At 34.5% G+C, this 21,906-nt stretch overlaps 2 protein-coding genes across 2 annotated transcripts; both read left to right on the forward strand.

The window, feature by feature from the left end:
- Window positions 1-744: 744 nt before the first annotated feature.
- On the forward strand, window positions 745-3,526 carry LOC129878336 (protein HEADING DATE 3A-like). Its single transcript, XM_055953452.1, has 4 exons — window positions 745-1,010; window positions 1,783-1,844; window positions 2,151-2,191; window positions 2,675-3,526. The coding sequence occupies exons 1-4, from the start codon at window positions 819-821 to the stop codon at window positions 2,905-2,907; spliced, it is 528 nt and encodes a 175-aa protein (XP_055809427.1). The 5' UTR covers window positions 745-818; the 3' UTR covers window positions 2,908-3,526.
- Window positions 3,527-5,743: 2,217 nt separating this feature from the next.
- Window positions 5,744-17,326, forward strand: LOC129873681 (probable UDP-N-acetylglucosamine--peptide N-acetylglucosaminyltransferase SEC). The gene is made up of 12 exons (XM_055948821.1): window positions 5,744-5,857; window positions 6,558-6,629; window positions 6,753-6,829; window positions 6,904-7,020; window positions 7,122-7,206; window positions 7,300-7,482; window positions 7,845-7,955; window positions 8,112-8,198; window positions 8,296-8,423; window positions 8,504-8,586; window positions 8,706-8,948; window positions 17,109-17,326. The coding sequence occupies exons 1-12, from the start codon at window positions 5,744-5,746 to the stop codon at window positions 17,324-17,326; spliced, it is 1,518 nt and encodes a 505-aa protein (XP_055804796.1).
- Window positions 17,327-21,906: the final 4,580 nt, after the last annotated feature.

Genomic DNA, 21,906 nt, shown 5'->3' on the forward strand with positions numbered 1-21,906 from the left:
ATATTGATATCCTATTAGTATCATATAAGATATGCGCTAATGTCAGTGCGTGAATTTTAAAATAAATTTATATCATTTTAAAATAAAAAGAAATGTACGAAAACAACGAGGCATTTAAGAATAAATATATTTCATTTTTTTTGGGTATAAGTGTTCAGGGTCTGTTGATCCATCAGAATCTTTCCTAGATTCTCCTCTTTACAGCTCAACAATTAGGATATATGGTTTCCTTTAAAGAGAAGCTTAAAAAAAACATATAGATTCCTATGATGGTATAGTTGCCATAGAATAAATTATTTTAAAAAAATTAAGTCAAAATTTTTCATGGTTTTCATTTCTCTTGAGATGAGGGTTTACCGAAAAATAATTTTTCTATTCCATAAAGGCTGGAGTAAGGTGTGCGTACACCTTACCCTTCGCATTCCGCACTTGTTGGATTACACTGAATATATTGTTGTTTGTGGTGTTGTTGGAGTTGAAGATGAATTTATGTTTGGTATATTTTTTCCAAAGAAGAGAAAACATTTTATTTGGAATCATAAAGCCAGAGTTGAAAAACAAGTTATAAATTCGGAATCCAACTATAAGTGGAATTTAAAATTTTCATGGCTAGCCAAACATTGATTCTCAAATAAAGTGAAAGATTTATTCCGAAAAGATTGAATAATTTTTATGACCAAACGTGTCGTAAGGACGAGAGCTCTCCACTCATGAATATAAATAACAAGAGCTAGCTAGCTCCTCTACTCATAAAATTGTAAGAAACAAAAAATCAGCTTATTAATTTGGAGATCCACTAAATTCAAGAAGAAAAAAACATGTCAAGAGATCCACTAATAGTTTCTGGAGTTGTAGGAGATGTTGTGGATCCATTCACAAGGTGTGTAGACTTTGGTGTAGTTTACAACAATAGGGCCGTCTACAATGGATGTGCCTTGAAGCCTTCACAAGTTGTCAACCAACCTAGGGTTGACATTGGTGGAGGCGCCATTCACACTTTTTACACTCTGGTAAACTTATATCGTTTTATTTTATATGATACTTTTTTTAAAAAAAAATATTTACTTTCAAACTTCATTCATTTGAAACTGATTGAGATTGTTTAAGCATACAATTTCACGTAATTGTTGATCTCCTATCAATTGATTATGAGTAATAGGAGATTAGAAGCAACATGAGCAAAAATATCTAATTATGTGAATTGTGTTAGTTTTAATTTTAATTCACCAGCTAATTAAATACCTATTTTATGGCTTTTATTTGAAGTTGCGGACCTCATATGAGCGAAAACGGAGATGCCTACATTAATATAACATACTATATATTTATAGTAATAAAAATATTTTTTTTCTTTGATTTTCCATTTGGTATCCGGAGCCCATGGAACCCCGACTAAATCTGGATCGCGTACAGTAGGGCCCATTCGGAGGTGACACTCACAACATAATTTTTTTCATACCCAAGGCTCGAACCCGAAATTTCTGATTAATGGTGAAACAGTTCCACCATTGCACTACAACCCATGTTGATTTGTAATTAAAATGTTAATAACATGCATGTTTAATACTGCAAGTTAGAAGATATATATTTTTGATATGTTTTGAAATTAATCTTTAATTCTTTTCTTTTTATAGTACAATATGTCTAATCAAACAACGTCATGTTTAGTGTCATGTAATACATTTGGATAGACAACATGCATGGTATATGTTTAGGTTATGCTCTTTAATTTTTTTAATCTTTTATTTCAAGATATTTGAAATATTATTCTCTTGTTGAAAGATTATGGTGGATCCTGATGCTCCAAACCCTAGTAATCCAAACTTGAGGGAATATCTGCACTGGTATGTCTAACTTATATTATAAATTGATATAAATATAGATATTTCACTTTGTTTCTCTATATATAGTTATTTTATGAGAGGATGACATCAATGAAACAACTATCAAATATACCTTTTGATATAAATTCAAATTAATTAAGTATCAAACATCGAATGAAACAAAAAAATTAGGATCGATTGCTTAGTCCCCTAACAACTAAAGTACCTAAACACATAATTCATAAATAACAAATATTATAGTATCTATCTCCACCCCCACCTTTTCTTTTTATTTTTAATAATGTTAACACATTATTTTTTTGATAGGCTGGTCACAGATATCCCAGCAGCCACAGGGGCAACCTTTGGTAAGTGTTCTTACATTATTGCTTAATGGCTCAGACTTATGCAATGGCGAAGTAAGAAATTCAAATATATATTGTATTTACGCTAATATAATTTGTATCATCACCATAAACAACCACAACCCCCCCCCCCCTCTCACCCCCACCCCAACCACCAACACCACCAAAACTCACTTGTATGTCATTGTACGTGCTCATGTTGTGTATTTGAATCACTATTTTTTCTTTATTGTCCTGAGCGGTCTATCCTCCTCCTAGAAATCATAGCATTTCATGAAAATACATCTTTATCTTTTCACCTTAGTATAGTCCCATGCATGACTACTAATTAAAAAAAAATCAAAAATCAAATAAAATAATTAGTATAAAATAAATTGTGTGCATAATGTTTTCAAATTAGTCCAACTTTATATTTCGTGCTTGAAATAAGGAAATACACATATAAATGAGTCGATTTGGTACTAAACTCGAACTCTCGTTGTGTAGGCAATGAAGTCGTACGCTACGAGAGCCCACGTCCATTGATGGGTATCCATCGCTATATTTTCGTGTTGTTCCGGCAATTGGGACGAGAGGTCATCAATGCGCCAGACATAATTGATTCTCGTCAAAATTTTAACACAAGAGACTTTGCGAGGTTTCATAATCTTGGTTCGCCTGTTGCTGCTATTTACTTCAATTGCAATAGGGAGAGTGGTACCGGTGGCCGTCGCCTATAAATTTCATTTATACATTTGAATTAAGTCTTGTTACAATTGAAAATCTCAGCTCCTAATAAGGTGTTACAGTTAGATATTTTTGATTCAAATTTTTAAGAAAAAAATTGCGCGTATTTTCATTCGTTCATTAGATAGTTATGTTAATCACAAAAAATATGTCATCTCTTTTAATTATATATATGCATTCACCCTCAAATAGAAAATGTCTAGGCTTTTACAACTTATTGAGGCGAATGCGTGTAATTAAAAAAAAGGACATATTTTATGTGGTTAATTTAACTACCTAATAAAACAAATGAGAACACAAACAAAAAGAAATTCTAAAATTTGAATTAAAAGTTTCTAATTGAAATATTTTATTAGGAATTGATATATGTAATTGAAACTTGGCTTAGTTTGAATGTTGAAATATGATATTATGACAAGTTTAAGGATTAATTATTATTAAAACCTACCTAAAAAATAAACTGTGTCTTCTAAATTTTATTACTGATCAAATGGAGGAGTCTACCTGTAAAAGTTTAGATACTCATATTATATCTACTGCTAAGGTTTGGGCTTGTTATTATTAAATTATTATAGTTCAATTCAATTCTATTTAATATAGTCATTCATGCATAATTGGCATTTTTTGGGCCGTATAAAAATATTATTGCTAATAATGATAAATATTTTCTTAATATAACATATCTATGTAAGTTTTTCGGCTAAAAAATAAGACAGTTGTCTTAGGCCCCCATATTTGAAGACCTCATTTTTTTTAAAACAATAATAGTAGGTTATCAGTACATTTCTAAAAAAAATATTGAGTATTATTTCTAGAAAATATAAGAATTTTATATAAGAGAAAAGAATGAATAGAAGTTTGACAAATCTATGTACTATGCATCAAAAATAAATAAATAAATTGACTATATAATAAATTTCATAAATAATATTAAAAGTTGATGAAGCCTCCATTCAAATTTGGATTTAGGCCATTAATGTATTTGAGCCGTCTCTTTTAAGTACTAGTGTTATCTACTCAGTCATGATTATATAAAATGAAGTAATGGAGTGTAATGCCAACTTACATGATCTAGAGAGACCACTTAAGTAGCTATGAATATCTGTGTACATAATTTTAAGTAAAAAAATATTGGGGTCTGTTGATCCATCAAAATCTTTCCTAGATTCTCCTCTTTACAGCTCAACAATTAGGATATATCATTTCCCCTTAAAGAAAAGCTGCAATATATATATATATATATATATATATAGATTCCTATGATGGTATAGTTGCCATAGAAATCAATCATTTTTCATTTTATTTTTAAAAAATTAAGTCGAATTTTATCATTTTATATGTTTTTTATTTCTCTTGAGATGAGGGTTTATCGAAAACAATCTCTCTATTCCATAAATGTAGGAGTAAGATATGCATACATCTTACCCTTCGCATCGCAGATTCCACTGAATATGTTGTTGTTGTTGTTTTTGTTGAAGATGAAGTTGTGTATGGTATACTTTTTCCAAAGAAGAAAAAAATATTTTATTTGGAATCATGAAAACAGAGTTGGAAAACAAGTTATAAATTCGGAATCCAACTATAAGTGGAATTTAAAATTTTCATGGCTAGCCAAACACCTATTCTCAAATAAAGTAAAAATTTATTCTGAAACAAGTGAATAATTTTTATGACCAGAATGTCCTATAGAGCTCTCGACTTATGAATATAAATAACAAGAGCTAGCTAGATCCTATACTCATAAAATAGTAAGAAACAAAAATTCAGAAAAAAATATGCCAAGAGAGACGATCTACGCATTTTTTACACTTTGATAAACTTATATGGCTCTATTTTATATGATACAATTTTTTAAATACATTTTAAAATCTTTAGCTTCAAACATCTTTCATTTGGAGCTGATTGAGATTGTTTAAGCATGCAATTCACGTAATTGTTGATCTCCTGTCAATTGATTATGAGTAGTAAGAGATTGGAAACAACATGTGCAAAAATTTCTAATTATGTGAATTGTGTTAGTTCTAATTTTAATTCACCAGCTAATTAAGTATCTATTTTATGGCTTTTATTAGAAGTGGCGGACCTCACATGAGCCAAAATGGAGATGCCCACATTATTATAAAATACTATATATTAATAGTAATAAAAAGGTTTTTTTTTGGCTTCCCACCCGGTGTTCGAAGTCCGTGGAGTCCAAATTAAATTCAGATCGTGCACTGCAGGGCCTATTCGGCGGTTGCGCTTCCACCAAATAGGAAAATCATTAAAAGTCACGAAATAAGGATCGTTACATTATTCACCACTAAAAATCATGTTCGTCCTCGAACATAAAGAAGGAGAAGGGAGAATAACTGACGTTACCAAAAGCCTGAATTATGATCTTCAAAAGTCGGTGTTCATTCCTACAAGTGAGCTCCTCGTTAAGACTATTTGTAATGACCCTAAGGTCATTTTTTGACATTTTCGATAAAATTATCATTTTACCCCTCTCGTTAGTTCTCCTAAGTCACTTTTGTTTGGGTTTGAAAGTTAGTTTTTGGAAATCTCGTGAAAAATTGAGTTTTTTGCTTGACGAATGGATTTTAAAGGCCTAAATTGACAAAATTCAAATTTCAGAGTCATTCGGAGTTTCGAATCTCGGAATGGAATTCCATCGATTCCATCAGCTCCGGAATGTGGAAATTGGTGTAGGAGAGTTATCGGAATCAGATTTGGAATTAAAATGTTAAATTTAGATCCGAAGTTGGAAATTGAGTTAAAGTTGGTTCACGTTTGACTTTGGTCAACATTTAAATTTCGGGTGCTCGGATTGTATTTCTGATGGTTCCAATGGTTTCGGGAGGTGAAACTAACGCTAAAAATGGCTTTGTTATAATTGTTTTAGGTCCAGAGAGTATTTTGGGTATGTCAAGTGCCGAAACTAATTTAGTTGCGACTTATTGGGTTTTGGGCCAATGAGGCCTCAAATTCGAATTTCGATGGTTCCATTGAGTCCGGAACGTCGAATTTAGTAGGGTGTGACTTCCCAGAAGCAACTTGTAATCTTCTTCACAAGTTACAGGTAATCTTCACCCATCAGTTGCCAATGTTTTCTCGGGTGGGGTTATCAAAGAGTTCATGTATATTTTCTGCCTTTTTTTTAATGTCAGCGTGATAAACCTTACCTGCAAATATAAGCTCATAAGATTATATTATCTGTTAATGGACTATATGGTTAAGATATGTTTCAAAAACTAAACTATTTTATTTAGATGACAGTTTCATGCTGTGCTCTTTTCTCCTCTGTTTTTAATAAGTTTTATGTTAAGACTTAGATTTGTCTTGTGCTCATTCTACCTCCGATGCCAGGTTACCAGTTTGGAAGGAAATACTTAAGTTTAGTATTTAGCTTAGGTCACATTTTCAAAAAAAGTGTTGTAAGGAACTTAGTAATTTTCATGTGCATGAGGAACAATAATCAGCTTCATATGACATTGCTTTTTCTTTGAACTGGTATTCTTAGGTAGGGATGGACACTAGAGTGATATATTGCTTTACAAGTGATTCTAGACTGAGGCTTAATTTGTACCTGCTGATTGGATATATGTTTGCTGGAATTCTTTTTTTCTAGCACACTCATTATGTTTGATTTTATACTTCCTAGTGTGTCTGTGATTGGGAGGATCGAGATCAGATGTTTATTGAAGTTGAGGGGATCCTGAGAAGACAGATTAAGGTATCTCAGCTTCTCATTCAACCATAACATGTCGGTATTGTAAGCTATATGTTGATTACAGTGATATTGATTCATATTTTAATTTTCCTTTAAATTATTTTCTCTACTGCAACTTTGTCGTAGATGTCAGTTATCCCGAGTGTGCAGCCTTTCCATGCAATTGCTTACCCTCTCGATCCACTGCTAGCTCTAGAAATCAGGTGAGGGATTTTCTTTTGGACCGATGGAAAAGAATGATGTGACTTTCTAACTAACCTTTCCTTTGATTATACAGTTGCAAGTATGCCCAGCACTGCTCTGTAATTGCAGCTCGCTTCTCACTTCCTTCTTTCAGCCATCCTCCTCCATTGCCAATAAAGGGTGGTGGCAGGAATGGTCGGCTTAGGGTTGGGTAAGTCTCCGACCAGACGTCTACTTGCTTGCATCTTCCTCGGACATTACAGTTACTTACAAATATTACTGGTATAATGAGATCTTTTTAAATGTGCCTAGATATGTGAGTAGTGATTTTGGCAACCACCCACTATCACATCTGATGGGTTCAGTGTTCGGCATGCACGATATAGAGAATGTTGAGGTTTGAATAACATATCATTTTTAAGATGCATTGGTGCTGTTATGGTTTCCCCCTCCTCTTCTCCTCCCCCGCAGTTCCTATTAAACATACAAGGACTTCTATTGCCTGGTGTTCTGCGATGCTTTGAGTCCAAATGATGGCACTGGGTGGAGGCTCCGCATTCTGTCTGAAGCAGAGCATTTTGTTGATGTAGCGTCCTTGACATCTGATGTTATAGCTAGGATGATTAATGAGGATCAAATACAGATTCTGATCAATCTTAACGGTTATACTAAGGTAATATATTTTTTCCTAACCTTGTTAATCTTAAATTCTTGTTTTGTAGTTGAATTCATTTGTTTGTGAATGCAAGGCTAAAGAATAGAAGAGCAGAACAGGAAAAAAATGGAGCAATTATTGTTGGGGATGTTCCTCGGAAATATGGAGATCAGGATCAAACTTGGATAAGCATGACCTTAGGCTAATAAGTATTTGGAAAATGTCATCTTACATTTTTTCATTGACCAACTACAGGATTCTGGACGGACTCATGAGCTTTACTACTTTGTATTTGTAGCCATATGACCGCATATTTATTGTGCGAAGGCTTGCATTGGTAAGCTACTGTTCATCTTTAAACTGCTAATAACGTTTTGCAGGGAGCCCGAAATGAGATCTTTGCAATGCAGCCTGCTCCTATCCAGGTTTCATATATGGGGTTTCCTGGAACCACTGGAGCTAACTATATACATTATTTGGTTACGGATGAGGTATTTTAGTTATTTTCCATTTTCTTATGATCTTGACATACTTTTTTTTGAACACACGGCAGTTTGTTTATCCTACGCAGTACTATCATAGTTTGACTTCACATTATTTGCTCTTCTTTCTTGTCCTTGACATTGCTTCTCCTGTATACTTGGTAGTTTGTGTCACCTATGCGGTACTCACATATTTACTCAGAGAAGCTTGTCCATCTCCCTCATTGTTATTTTGTCAATGACTATAAGCACGTGAGTTCTTGGGATCAAGCTTCTGAGATTCTTATTTTAAATTTTTTGTAATTGTTCTCTTTTGCCAAATGTTGATGGGTTTCATGCCACTGTCCAGAAAAACCGTGATGCGTTAGATCCAAGCTGCCAACCCAGGCGCTCGGATTATGGGCTGCCAGAGGACAAATTCATTTTTGCTTGTTCTAATCAGCTCTACAAGATGGATCCTAAGATATTTAAGACATGGTAGTGTTTGGATGGCTTTTATATTGGTATACTGTTCATTAAGACAAGTTGCATTATACTCTTTGAGTTTGATATTGCAGGTGCAATATTCTTAAGCGTGTACCAAACAGTGCTCTTTGGCTGCTCAGATTTCCAGCTGCAGGGGAAATGAGGGTTCGCGCACGTATGTTTCTGTTTCACATTATTTCTGTTACTATAAGCTTGTGTGATGAGGCTTTTGAAATATTATTCTATGGAATCTGTTACAGGAGATATCCTGAATGTGATTTTATTTTTTTCCAGATGCTGCTGCACAAGGTGTTCAGCCGGACCAAATTATTTTCATAGATGTTGCGATGAAACAAGAGCACATCAGACGCAGCTCCTTGGCAGATCTTTGCTTCGACACGTTAGAATATTACAACCTTTCTTGCATCTTGCTTTTGCAATATCCTGTGTTGATTCAATTCATGCTGATGAATTTGGTTTCTTTTTCTCACAGACCACTGTGCAATGCACATACTACTGGAACAGATGTACTTGCAAGTTTGTCAAAGTCAAAAAGCAAACAGTAAAAAGAAAGAAAACAAAAATACGCATTAATTTTTGAAAAGCAACTTTCAAAAGTTGACAGAAATTATGCGTTGCCTCTTTTGACAAAAAAAAAAAAGGGTTTGACAGAAAAATGCGTAGAAATTTAACGCGTTTTTGTTTTCTATAAATAAAGGGCCTTGAGCCCTCATTTAATTCATTCAGAAAAAGAAAGAGTAAGAAAACAAAAAGAGTTATACACCAAGATAAATATTATAGTCATGAGTGTCCTCTTTAGTAGTTGTTCATTTTACAAGAGAAAAGTGTTAATTGTTGTTTTCTCATTGTATTTGAGAGCAGTCTACTCCCATATTATCATAGTATGATCCTTCTACCCCGTGATTTTTCCCCTCTATCTGTTTGAGGGGTTTCCACGTAAAATTCTCGTGTCTAATTTATTTTCATTATTTATTATCATATCAAATTTTTAGTTGTGGTGCTTCATCCCCCAACAGTGGTATCAGATCCCTCGGTTATTCTGTCTATTTTATGCTAAGGTACTATCTGTGAATAGTAAATTTTCGTGAATAGTAAAATTCGTTGAAAAGTACTATTTACATGAATAGTAAATTTTGGTGACGGTATTTTTTGTCACGATTGTTCGCAAAAATATTCAGAAATGATCGAGAAGGGTGTGAAGCAAATAACAATGTCGAATACAACAAAGTTTGACGTTGAGAAATTCAATTGGATTAATTTCTCATTGTGGAAAATGAAAATAAAATCAATATTGAGAAAGGACAATTGCTTAACTGCAATTGAAGACAGATCCACAGACTTCACTGATGATAGCAAGTGGAACGACATAGACAACAATGCAGTTGCTGATCTATACTTGGCACTAGCTGATCAAGTGTTATCTAGTGTGGCTGAAAAACAGACTGCGAAAGAAATATGAGATACTCTTACGAGATTTTATGAGGCCAAGTCTATGCATAATAAAATCTTCTTAAAAAAAGATTGTATACTCTTCGAATGGCAGAGTCCATGTCAGTTACTGAGCACATCAATACTTTGAATACTCTGTTTTCGCAACTTACAATAATAGGTTGCAAAATAGAGGAGACTAAACGTGCGGAGCTTCTACTTCAAAGTCTGCCTAACTCTTATGATCAACTCATCATCAACCTGACGAACAATACAGACAGTCTAGTTTTCGATGAAATTGCAGCTGCTGTCTTAGAAAAAGAAAATCGGCGCAAAAATAAGGAAGACAGACAAGCAAGTTCGCAGCAAGTTGAAGCTTTGATGATGGTGAGAGGAAGACCAACGGAACGTGGCCCCAGTGGGAGTCACAATCATGGTAGATCTCAATCAAGAAGTAACAAGAATATCAAGTGTTATAACTGTGGCAAGAAAGGACTCTTCAAGTAAGATTGTCGGTTCAAGAAGAAGAGTGAACACCATAAGTCATTAAATGCTCAAGGGAATGTTGCAAGTACCTCAGATGATGGCGATATTTTATGTAGTGAAGCAATATCAAATAATGAAGGCAGAAAACATTTCACTGATGTCTGGATTATGGACAAAGGAGCAACATGACACATGACTTCCTGGAGAGAATGGTTCCATCAATATAATCCTATCTCAAGAGGGTCTGTGTTCATGGGAGACGATCATGCTTTGAATGTTATTGGTATTGGGTCCATCAAAATAAAGATGTATGATGGCACGGTACGCACCATGCAGGAGGTACGACATGCAAAAGACTTGAGGAAGAATCTATTGTCTTTGAGATAATTAGATGATTATGGATGTTCATATAAGACTCATGTGGAGTCATGAAAATATCCAAAGGAGCGCTTGTAGTGAAACAGAAAAACTTGCTGCAAATCTATATGTGCTTAAAGGTGAAACACACCAAGAAGGAGAAACATCAACCGCGTCAACAAGTTTATTTAAAGAATCAATGATGATATGACATCGTAAACTTGACCATATGTCGAAACAAGGTTTGAAGATTCTTGCTGAGCAAAAGCTTCTTCTAGGGCTCAAAAATGTTTCACTACCCTTTTGTGAGCATTGTGTTACCAGTAGCAAAATAGACTGAAGTTTAGTAGTTCATCTGCTAAAAGCAGGGAAATATTAGATCTGGTCCACTCTGATGTCTGGTAAGCACCGGTGGAGTCCTTAAGAGGAGCAAAATATTTCATGTCATTTATCGACAATTACTCCAGGAGAAGTTGGGTGTATTCAATCAAGAGAAAAACAGATATTTTTTCAATCTTCAAAGAGTTCAAAGCGCGGGATGAACTTGAATCTGATAAAAAGATCAAGTATTTAAGGACATATAATGGAGGGGAATACACTAGTGATGAATTTGATAATTTCTGTAAATAAGAAGGTATTAAAAGGCAGTTCACGATTGCATATACTCCACAACAAAGTGGAGTAGCAGAGCGGATGAACAAAACCTTATTGGAATGGACAAGAGCTATTTTGGCAACTGCAGGGTTTGAAAAACCATTCTGGGCAGAAGCAGTCAAAATCGCCTATTATGTGATCAATCGGTCACCATCAACCGTAATTGATCTGAAAACGCCAATGGAGATGTGGATAGGAAAACCAACTGATTATTCTCGCTTACATATATTCGGAAGTCCTGCTTATGTTATGTACAACACCCAAGAAAAATCGAAGTTGAATCCAAAATTCAGGGAATGCATTTTCTTTAGGTATGCTGATGGAGTCAAGGGGTATCGCTTGTGGAATCCCACTGCCCGCAAGGTGGTAATCAGCAAGAATGTTGTGTTTGTTGAAAACAAGATACAAGCAAAAGAAGGTAGCACTTCGAAAGAAAAATCAGAGACTACTATAGTTGAAGTTGAAGAAATAAAAGAAGTTTCAGTTTCTTCTGAAGCAGCACCAGAGCACGAAGAACAAGATCAAGCTGAGATCGAAACTCCATAAGTTCGACGGTCAACTAGGGAGAGAAGAGAACCAGCTTGGCACTCAGATTATTCTATGGAGAGCAATGTTGCATACCGTCTATTAACAGAAGATGGAGAGCCTTCAACTTTTCACGAGGCTATGAAAGGCCAAGAATCATCTCTTTGGATGGCAGCAATGCAAGAAGAAATTGAAGCTCTTCATAAAAATAAAACATGAGATCTTGTTCAATTACCACAAGAAAGGAAGACCATTGGAAACAAATGGGTCTACAAGATCAAACGCAATGATAATGATCAAGTGGAGAAATATCGTGTAAGATTGGTGGTGAAAGGATTCACTCAGAAAAAAGGTATAGACTTTAATGAGATATTTTCTCCGGTAGTTCGACTCCCAACAATTCGAGTGGTCCTGGCGATGTGTGCTACATTTGGCTTGTACTTGGAGCAGTTAGATGTCAAAACTGCATTTCTTCCTGGAGAACTTGAAGAAGAAATTTACATTCTCCAACCAGAAGGTTTTGAAGAACAGGGAAAAGAGAACTTGGTTTGTAGGTTGAACAAATCTCTATATGGTCTCAAACAGGTGCCGAGGTGTTGGTATAAGAGATTTGATTCCTTCATTATAGGCCTTGGATACAATAGACATAGTTCAGATCCTTGTGTTTATTACAAGAGATTTAGTGATTGTTATTTTGCTGTTGTATGTTGATGACATGTTGGTAGCAGGCCCCAACAAAGATCGTCTCACAAATTTAAAGGCACAGTTGGCTAGGGAGTTTGAAATGAAGGACTTGGGATCAACAAACAAGATTCTAGGGATGCAAATTCACCAAGACAGAATTAATAGGAAGATTTGACTTTCTCAAAAGAACTACTTGAAGAAAATCTTACGACGCTTTAAGATGCAAGACTGTAAGTCAATTTCTACCCCACTTCCTATTAATTTCAAGTTATCCTCAAGAATGAGTCCTAGCAATGAATCAGAGAGGATGGAGATGTCTCGAGTACCGTATGCATCAGCAGTGGGAAGTTTAATGTTCGCCATGATATGTACAAGACCTGACATTGCACAAGCAGTGAGAATGGTTAGTCGATACATGGCTAATCCTGGTAGAGAGTATTGGAATATTGTTAAGAGGATCCTGAGATATATCAAGGGTACCTCAGATGTTGCAATGTATTATGGAGGATCAGACTTTACTGTTAAATTGTTAGTGATGATATTTAACGGTGAGTTTTTCTATCTTATCTTGTACTATTTCCTTTAACTCCTCTCCAGGAGCTCCCCACTTTGCTTTCTTGGTGACTCGAACCGTAACCTCAAGTTTGGAGGTGGAGGGTGCTTACAGTTGCGCAACCCTCTCTTGTCCTATCTTATCTTGTGATGTTGAGTTATTAGTCGTAATTAGAATATCCATTCTAGCTGTCTAAAGACTCCAGTTTGCCCATTCTTCCAAGGCAAAAACTCTGTTACATCATACATGATGGCAAGTATGCTCTTTACCTAAAGACACACATTGACTGGAACAGTCAGTTATATCCACTTGGGAGATTTAGATTGCATTTTTCACGAGGCGAATGATTCATCTTGATTGTATTCGTTTAACAATAAGCATTTATTGACGTTTACATTTTGTCTTTGTGCAGGCTTTTTAGCTGATGGATGACCCTAGTAAAATCATTGAACAGTGATTAATTAGTTAGTGGGAATATGGTACAGAGGTTTTTGAATATATCCATGTTTTCTCGAGAAAATGAAAACTAGAGTGAGTGTGAAGCTTAAATAGCCCTGTGCATTGAGCTACTGTCTACTAGCATTGTACTTGGTTTTATCCTACATTTCTGCAAAGATGTTTTCATAGTTGGAATCGTGATCTCTTGATTACATGACTAAAAATTTACTAGTTACGTCAAAATTTTCTTATATAAATGACCAATTTTTAATTTGTGATCCAATAATATTGTAAGTCAACAAGTCCACTAAATTTTTTATTTATTTTATAGCCTCATTAAAACTCAACAGGATATCCTGCAAATTCTTTATGGCCAATAATAATAATAATAATAATAATAATTAAATGAACACTTCATGTTCTGCTGACCGTTAATTCTTAGGTTTCCAAAGGGAAAAAAAAAAGAAAAATAGGATAAAAAAGCTTCGTAGTAATATTTTTTCTTTCCTTATCCGTACATCTCACAATTGATTGTGTCATGCACTAAAAAATAATATATATATATTGAAACTTCCGAAAACATTTGTGGAGGTAATTGTAATTCAGGGACGTATTGAGTAAATCTGCTCTTTTATAGTAATTTGCAAATTAGAAGTAATATGTCATATTTGCAAAGTAATATATTAACCGGATTAAGAGAGCACGGTGAGACCAACTCAACTCAAAAGGTGAATTGATTCTTTGCAACCTTTATAAAATATCACCTGTAGCACAAATTCAATTACTCTTACGGACTATTAGTGGCCGATAACCATATTGTTGTGACAAATACTTTCATAACTAAATGTTATTTGTCATCACAATAGATTGTCGCTTCTAATATATTTTCATTGTTGACCTAAATTTCTAATATTAATATACTTGGACATTTCTATAAATTGCTATCATTATTTATAGATGAAGAAATCTTCCATGTAATCAATGGGTAGAATGAGGGATAGTAATGTGGGTAGATGAATGTGATAGATGTTACATAAGTTATAAGAAATTAATGACCATGAGAGTTACAAGAACTAATGGTCATATACGTTACAAGAACTAATAGTCATCTTCTACCACAATTTATACCCACTAGCACATGTACTTAAATATTTTATTTTAATTATAAAATGCATATACACTAACATTCCCCCACTCATTTTAATATTAAAATAAGAGAGTTCACCAATTTAGTTGAAGGTAAACTATTATGCATAATGAAGGTGTGTTTTGCATTGAACCTTCACTTAGTAAAATGAGAACCTTTACTCCAGAGTCAGTAGTGGTCTCAGATTTGAACTATGACTATTTAAGAAAAATAAAATATCACTGCTTACACATAACAATCAAGGTATTGACATAAGCTTTCATAGCCAGCACATTACGACCTTGTGCTATCCCGATTTTCATGAGTGTTTTTGAGAACAAGCCCATTCTCATAGAAAGCGGCCTACTTTCACACTCACATAGGTGAAATCTATCAAGAGTGTTCTTTTAATTCCGACAACCCACTCATACAAGATACATACTTTCATTAAGAGTTTTTAGACTCAATCTCCATAAATCATTACATGATAAATGCACTTACATCATAGGGATTGAATAAAATAAATATTAGTGCATTTCACAACAAGTCATCATATGATTCATTTTTCCCATTAAACCTGGTTATAGTATCTCTAGTCCCCAAGTTGGGTTTCTTCATATAAGAATCATAAATTTATGATCTTTAATTTCATCCCCCTTGATGTGCTTCAGACCCTTTATCTTGCTAAGGCCTTAGTTTATAAATCTACAAGATCATCACAAGTTTTAACACAATTAAATCGATGGTATACGAATGATCAATATGATCTCACAATATTGTGCTTTCTCCCCGTGAGTCTGAATTATCGTTATAATAATAATTTTGTATTTTACCAATAATATTGATGCTATCACAATTAATCAAAATTAGAGAAATTGATTTTCTCAAAATAAAGTGATTGATATAAATAAAATCTCTAAATCAATTCACTTTTTCACTAGTTGAAGCTTAAATTTTTTACTTCAACCTCCACCATAGATTTAGCAAATAATGATTTCCTTTTCTCATTTCCATCAAATAGCACCAAGTTTTCTCATCTGCACCAACAAAACTTTTTAGTATAGCATACAATTTTTTCTCATAAAACAAGTCATCAAATTTCGTACCAAGTAAATATACCTGATTTGCTTGCACATGCTATAATATTTACACAATATCACATGATCAAGTGCATTTAGTTACATCTCTAGCTCATATCTTTGATTTGGCAAGCAAACACCTTTTTTATTTGCCACATAGTTTTCACATATTTGAATCAAAAGGAGCTGCAAGGCTCATATAATCAACAAAATATGTATTTCACAATTTTTTTAAAATAATGTGATTTGACAAGGAAAAATTCCATCACATGTTTTATGGTATTTTTCATTCCAAGAATGAAATTTATCTCAACCGAATATTTCGTATCAAAATGGCTATCCAACATCTTTTTCATAGTTTCTTTGGTAACACTCATGTTATATCCAACATTCATAAAATCATATCCAAACAATAACATGTGATTTTTTCAAGACTAATAAATTCACTTGTAATACTCTTTTTTAAGAGCATTGCTCAAAGATGCAAAAATCACATTTTTCATAATGATTAGTTTTCTCATTTCATGAACCTCCACTATTTTAAGAATTAAATTTTTTTTCAAGAGAGGTAGTAACACTTAATTTGTTCATGAAAAATATTAGGTACAAAGTTTTTTTTCTTTAGCTTTCCTCCATTTGAATTGACCAAGTAGAAAAATACTTTACCCATACATATCTTCTCTTTCATCTCTTAAAGAGAGCGACGTTGAGCGAAATGATGTTGAGATTTCCTATCTTGATATCCACACTTTTTCAAATTGTAACAAAAATATGAATCTCCTTAAAATTATTGGTGTAATATACCACAAATATAAGTTACAAGAAACTAATGACCATGAGAGTTACAAGAATTAATGATCATATAAGTTACAAGAACTAATAGCCATCTTCTACCACAAGAACTTGGTCAGGCACACACCACAATAGAATGGAGTTGCCGAGAGAATAACCTGCTGCTCATATTGTAAATCAATCTCCAAAATATGCGATTGACTTTAAGACTCCGAATGAGGTATGGTCAGGTGAACCCTCTAACTATTCATACCTGCGAATATTTGGATGTCCGGCTTATTATCATGTTAATGAAGGAAAGCTTGAACCAAAGGCTAAAAAGACTATATTCGTACGGTATGTAGATGGACTAAAAGGGTACAAACTTTGGTGTTTATCTTTACTCAAATTTGTAGTTAGTAGAGGTGTTACCTTTGATAAATCCTCTATATTTAATCCTCGTAAAGTTTCTATGGAGTTATCAAGAAACAAAAACAACGAGCAGGTTGAGCTACCGGTAGAGCGTACCAAGGAAAAGGATCAAGAGACTTAAGTTGATGAGTCAAAAGATGCAGATCTTGAAGAACATGTTGTCAATGAACCATACACAATTGCGAAGGGAAGGGACAAAAGGCATAAACGGAAATCGAAATATCTTATAGAGCAAGCAAATCTGATTGCATACGCGTTCGTAGCTGCAGAAGAAAAGATTAAAGACCTCGAGCCCTCTTCGTATGTTGAAGCAACATCTTCCAAGGATGCTGCACAATGGCGGTTAGCCATGATAGAATAGATAGAGTCTTTTCACAAAAATGAGACATGGGTCTGAGTTGAAGGGCCAAAGAGGAAGAAGACAGTTGGGTGCAAATGGATTTACTAAAAGAAATAAGGTATTCTAGAAGTGGAAGATACTAGGTTCAAGGCTTGCAAAGGGTTTCAGTCAAAATGAGGGAATTGACTATAATGAGATCTTCTCTCGAGTCGTGAAATATAGCTCAATTTGCATGCTACTAGCATTGGTTGCACAATTTGATTTGGAGCTTCAACAACTTGATGTCAAAACTGCTGTCTTACACAGTGATCTAGAAGATACAATCTATATGGAATAGCCTGAAGGTTTTCTAGCTGAGGAAAAAGAAGATCATGTATGCCAACTGAAGAAGTCTTTTATCGCACCCCGAGAGGGTACCCTAGGCGTGACCGGCACTCAGGAGCCATTGCTGTCTCCCAAGAGAAATACTTGGCCTGATCACATATTTATTCATTCAACGAAAGACTTAGTTTAAGAGAAAAACAAATCTTAGTGGGCTAAATCAATCATCAATCTCCATTATTCAAATCGGAAACATAGTTTGAAAAACAACTAATCAAGAGTTAAAGACATCAAAATAAATCCATCACTATTTAGTCTATGAAGCCTCTATCTCTACTACCTAAATGGTGCCCATGACAGGTTCATGGCTACCTCAATAAAAACTACTCATAAGCAATGGAAAGAATAAATATGATCCCTCCGAAGGCAAGAATGTCTCACCACTATCAGAAAAGAAATAGATCTTCAACGAAGCGCCTGATGATGATCTCTAATACTTTTCGCTGCATCATAAAATGATGCAAGCCCAAATGGACGTCAGTATGTGAAATGTATGAGTATGTAATATGGAAGAATGAAATTACAATACATCAAAGGTAATCAAGATAGAATGAAACTCACCCAACTCAGTATGATATGCAAGTATAAAATATAACAATACTTTAATAAGGACTCAGGAATATGCAACTTGTTCCAAACATGTCATATACTTTCATGCACAATCTGGAAGTCTCTCTTAACCGACAACAATCACACCACCTATAAGTAGGTGATGTACAATGAATCGATGTCGTTTCCACGTTCGTCCAATACTTGCCAAGGTAAAGGACAAATCTACCAATCTGGATCAACCAATCAATTAAGTCCTATCTTTTGAGGACAATGAAATAGGGAAACATCCTATTTTAATGGTTCAATCCTCTCCTACGCTGGTTACGTAGTTATTGAGTTTTACTCTCGCTCAATTCGGTGCTCGATACTACTCCCAAAACTCAATATGCTCTTGCAACTTAAACAAATCAGTTCAATCAAAACTTTCGACTAGTCTCATTGGACTCCCATCGAAACTCAATCTCATCTCAATCATTATGCTCTTTCAAATCAACTTAAACCAATCCACTTGTTGAGATTAAATACTCAACTCTTTTAAATTTATTTAAAACATGCAATTTTGACTCAAAATAATGCATAGTGAAATCAAGATCAAAACAGTTAAAATCTTAAAGACTCTTTTAATTCAACTCGAGCTCGACTCATGCTCAAATCATCAAGTTTTTTCAGAAATATATTTTTGAAAATCAATCACAACACATTAAAATTTTGTCTCAAAACCATCATTTATGCTCAAGATATCCATGTTCAAATTAATGAAAAGAATCAATTTATGTGAAAACTCAAACTCTTGTACAATCAATGCTCAAAATTAAATATAAAATTCAATTAGGGTTCATGTGAATGAAGGCATGAACATGCATCCAAATCAAATACTCAACCCATGAACAACATCAATGCATATTTTAAATATGTACAAGGAACCCAAAAGACAATAGATAACTCAAGAATTCAATTCAAGAAACTCAAAAACTCCAACTCAACTCAACTTGAATCAATAAAGATGACGGGACATGTGGACGAACTCAGTCTAATGTTGTGTTAACCTTACATATCTGACTTGAAGAACCAATCAAGGATTTGATGGTCTTACTTGAAGAACTTGAGCTTTAGCCCTCCTTCTCTTCTCCACTTCTTGTTCTCAATGTTCTTAGGTGTTTTTGGAAAGAAAACTCCTTAGAAACTGATATGGGGGCGGAATTTAGCTTTAAAACATAGAGGAGAAAAGTGGGGAAAATACCGAAAAGCCCCTCCCAAAAATTAAAAATGGGCGGAAATTTTAACTAACGTGGAACAAGTCCATGTCGCGGAGTTGTTCCCCTATAGTTCATTTTTTTCCGAAATTTTAAGTTGAAGTAAAATTTCTATCGGCTAAGTTTTTGGATGAGTTCTTATAAGAGTCAGCTTCAAATGACTATATCTCCTATAATATAACGAATTGTGTGGCTAATGACCTATCAAATTAAAAGTCTTTGAGTCTTCTTTCCAACGCCACCAAGATTGCGAAGGGAAATGAGAAAAGACATATACAAAAACCAGAATATCTTATTGAGCAAGCAAATCTGATTGCATACGCGTTCGTAGCTGCAGAAGAAGAGATTAAATACCTCGAGCCCTCTTCGTATGTTGAAGCAACTTTTTGCAAATATGCTGCACAATGGCGGTTAGCCATGATGGAAGAGATGGTGTCTCTGAACAAAAATGAGACCTGGGTCTTAGTTGAAAGGACAAAGGGGAAGAAGACAGTTGGATGCAAATGGATCGACAGAAAGAAAGAAGGTATTTCAGAAGTGGAAGATGCTAGGTTCAAAGCGAGATTGGTTGTCAGAAGGGGGGAATTAACTATAATGAGATCTTCTCTCCAGTCGTGAAACATAGCTGAATTCGCATGCTACTAGCATTGATTGCACAATTTGATTTGGAGCTTCAACAACTTGATGTCAAAACTACTTTCTTACATGTTAATCTAGAAGAGACAATCTATATGGAACAGCCTGAAGGTTTCCTAGCTAAGGGAAAAGAAGATCATGTATGCCAATTGAAGAAGTCTTTGTATGGTTTGAAGTAATCCCCTAGACAGTGGTACAAATGGTTTATTGCATTCATGACTACACATGAATTCTCGAGGAGTGCATTTGATATCTATGTTTATCACAAGAAAACGTCTAGTAACTATATGATTTATTTACTGTTGTATGTTGATGATATGGTTATTACTGCTAACAAATCACAGAGATAAATATTTTGAAGAAACTATTGAGCAAGGAATTTGCCATGAAGGATTTAGGAGCTGCAAAGAAAATTCTTGGAATGGAGATTTCAAGATAAGATAGTGTTGTACATCTTTCTCAGAAGAGGTACATCGAAAAGATTCTTGAGAGATTCAATATGCAGATGAGCAAGCCTGTAAGTATACCGTTAGCTTCTCATTTTAAGATTTCAGAGTTATAATTGCCTTAGTCTGTGGATGAGGTGGAGCATATGTCAAAAGTTCCTTATGCTAGCGCAGTTGGTAGCATTATGTATGCTATGGTGTGCACACGTCCAAATATTGCTCAATCTGTAAGTGTGGTAAGTAGGTACATGGCCAATCTAGAAAAAAGGCATTTGGAAGCTGTCAAGTAGATATTGAGATATCTCAAAGGAGCTTCTGATGTTGGCCTAACCTTTCAAAAAAGTGAAGGTATTTTAGTTCTCAGTTATGTGGATGCAGGGGATATTGATAGAAGAAAGTCCACAACTGGATACATCTTTGCTCTCGTTGGCAGTGCTGTTAGTTGGAAATCAACTTTACAATCGATTGTCGCTTTGTCAACAACAGAGGTAGAATATATGGCAGCAATAGAGGCAGTGAAAAAAGCTATCTGGTTGAAAGGTTTAGTGGCAGAATTGAGTTTGGTTCAGCTGGAATCAACTCTAAGATGTGATAGTCAAAGTGCTATTCATTTGATTAAAAATCAAAAATTTCATGAGCTCACCAAACATATTGATGTCAGATTCCATTTCATTTGAGATGTCGTTGAATAGGGAGCTATCAAGGTCGAGAAGGTTATCACAGATGATAACGCTGCAGACATGCTGACCTAAATAGTCCCGCTTGCCAAATTTGCACACTGCAAAGACTTGGCGGGAGTATGCATCAACTGATGCAAACTTTGGGAGAACAACTGCTAGATGGAGCTAGTGTGCTCAACAAAGATTTGATTCTTCTTGTTTCTTACAACGGAATTGCCCAGTAAGCTTAGAAGTTTTGGGTGGAGTTGTTCATACCCATGCTCGAAATGCAAACCATGGTGGAGATTGAAAGAGTTGAGGTTTAAGACACAATCAAAAGTTGTTGAAAGAAAGTTGAAAATGGAGAATCTTGTCAAGGTGGAGATTTCTTAAAATTGACAAGATTCTAAATAGTCTTAATGTAGCTACTTGGTACGTGAAAGTTATGTGAAAGTTTGATAAACTTGATAGTGAAAGTTTGGTAAACTTTGACATCTTGACAAAATGTGATGTCATGGATGACATCAAGAGAAAAAATTTATTCCTATAAATAGGTAGCTATTAATTCATTAGAAACATGCCTCAAAAACATTTCTCTCTTGTCTTCTCAAATTCTAAGGCATTTGCAAAATATATTAGAAGAGTAGAGAATTGATAGAGCAATTCTCTTAGTT

The sequence above is a fragment of the Solanum dulcamara genome, chromosome 2 (assembly GCF_947179165.1).
Source record: "Solanum dulcamara chromosome 2, daSolDulc1.2, whole genome shotgun sequence".
Lineage (NCBI taxonomy): Eukaryota > Viridiplantae > Streptophyta > Magnoliopsida > Solanales > Solanaceae > Solanum > Solanum dulcamara.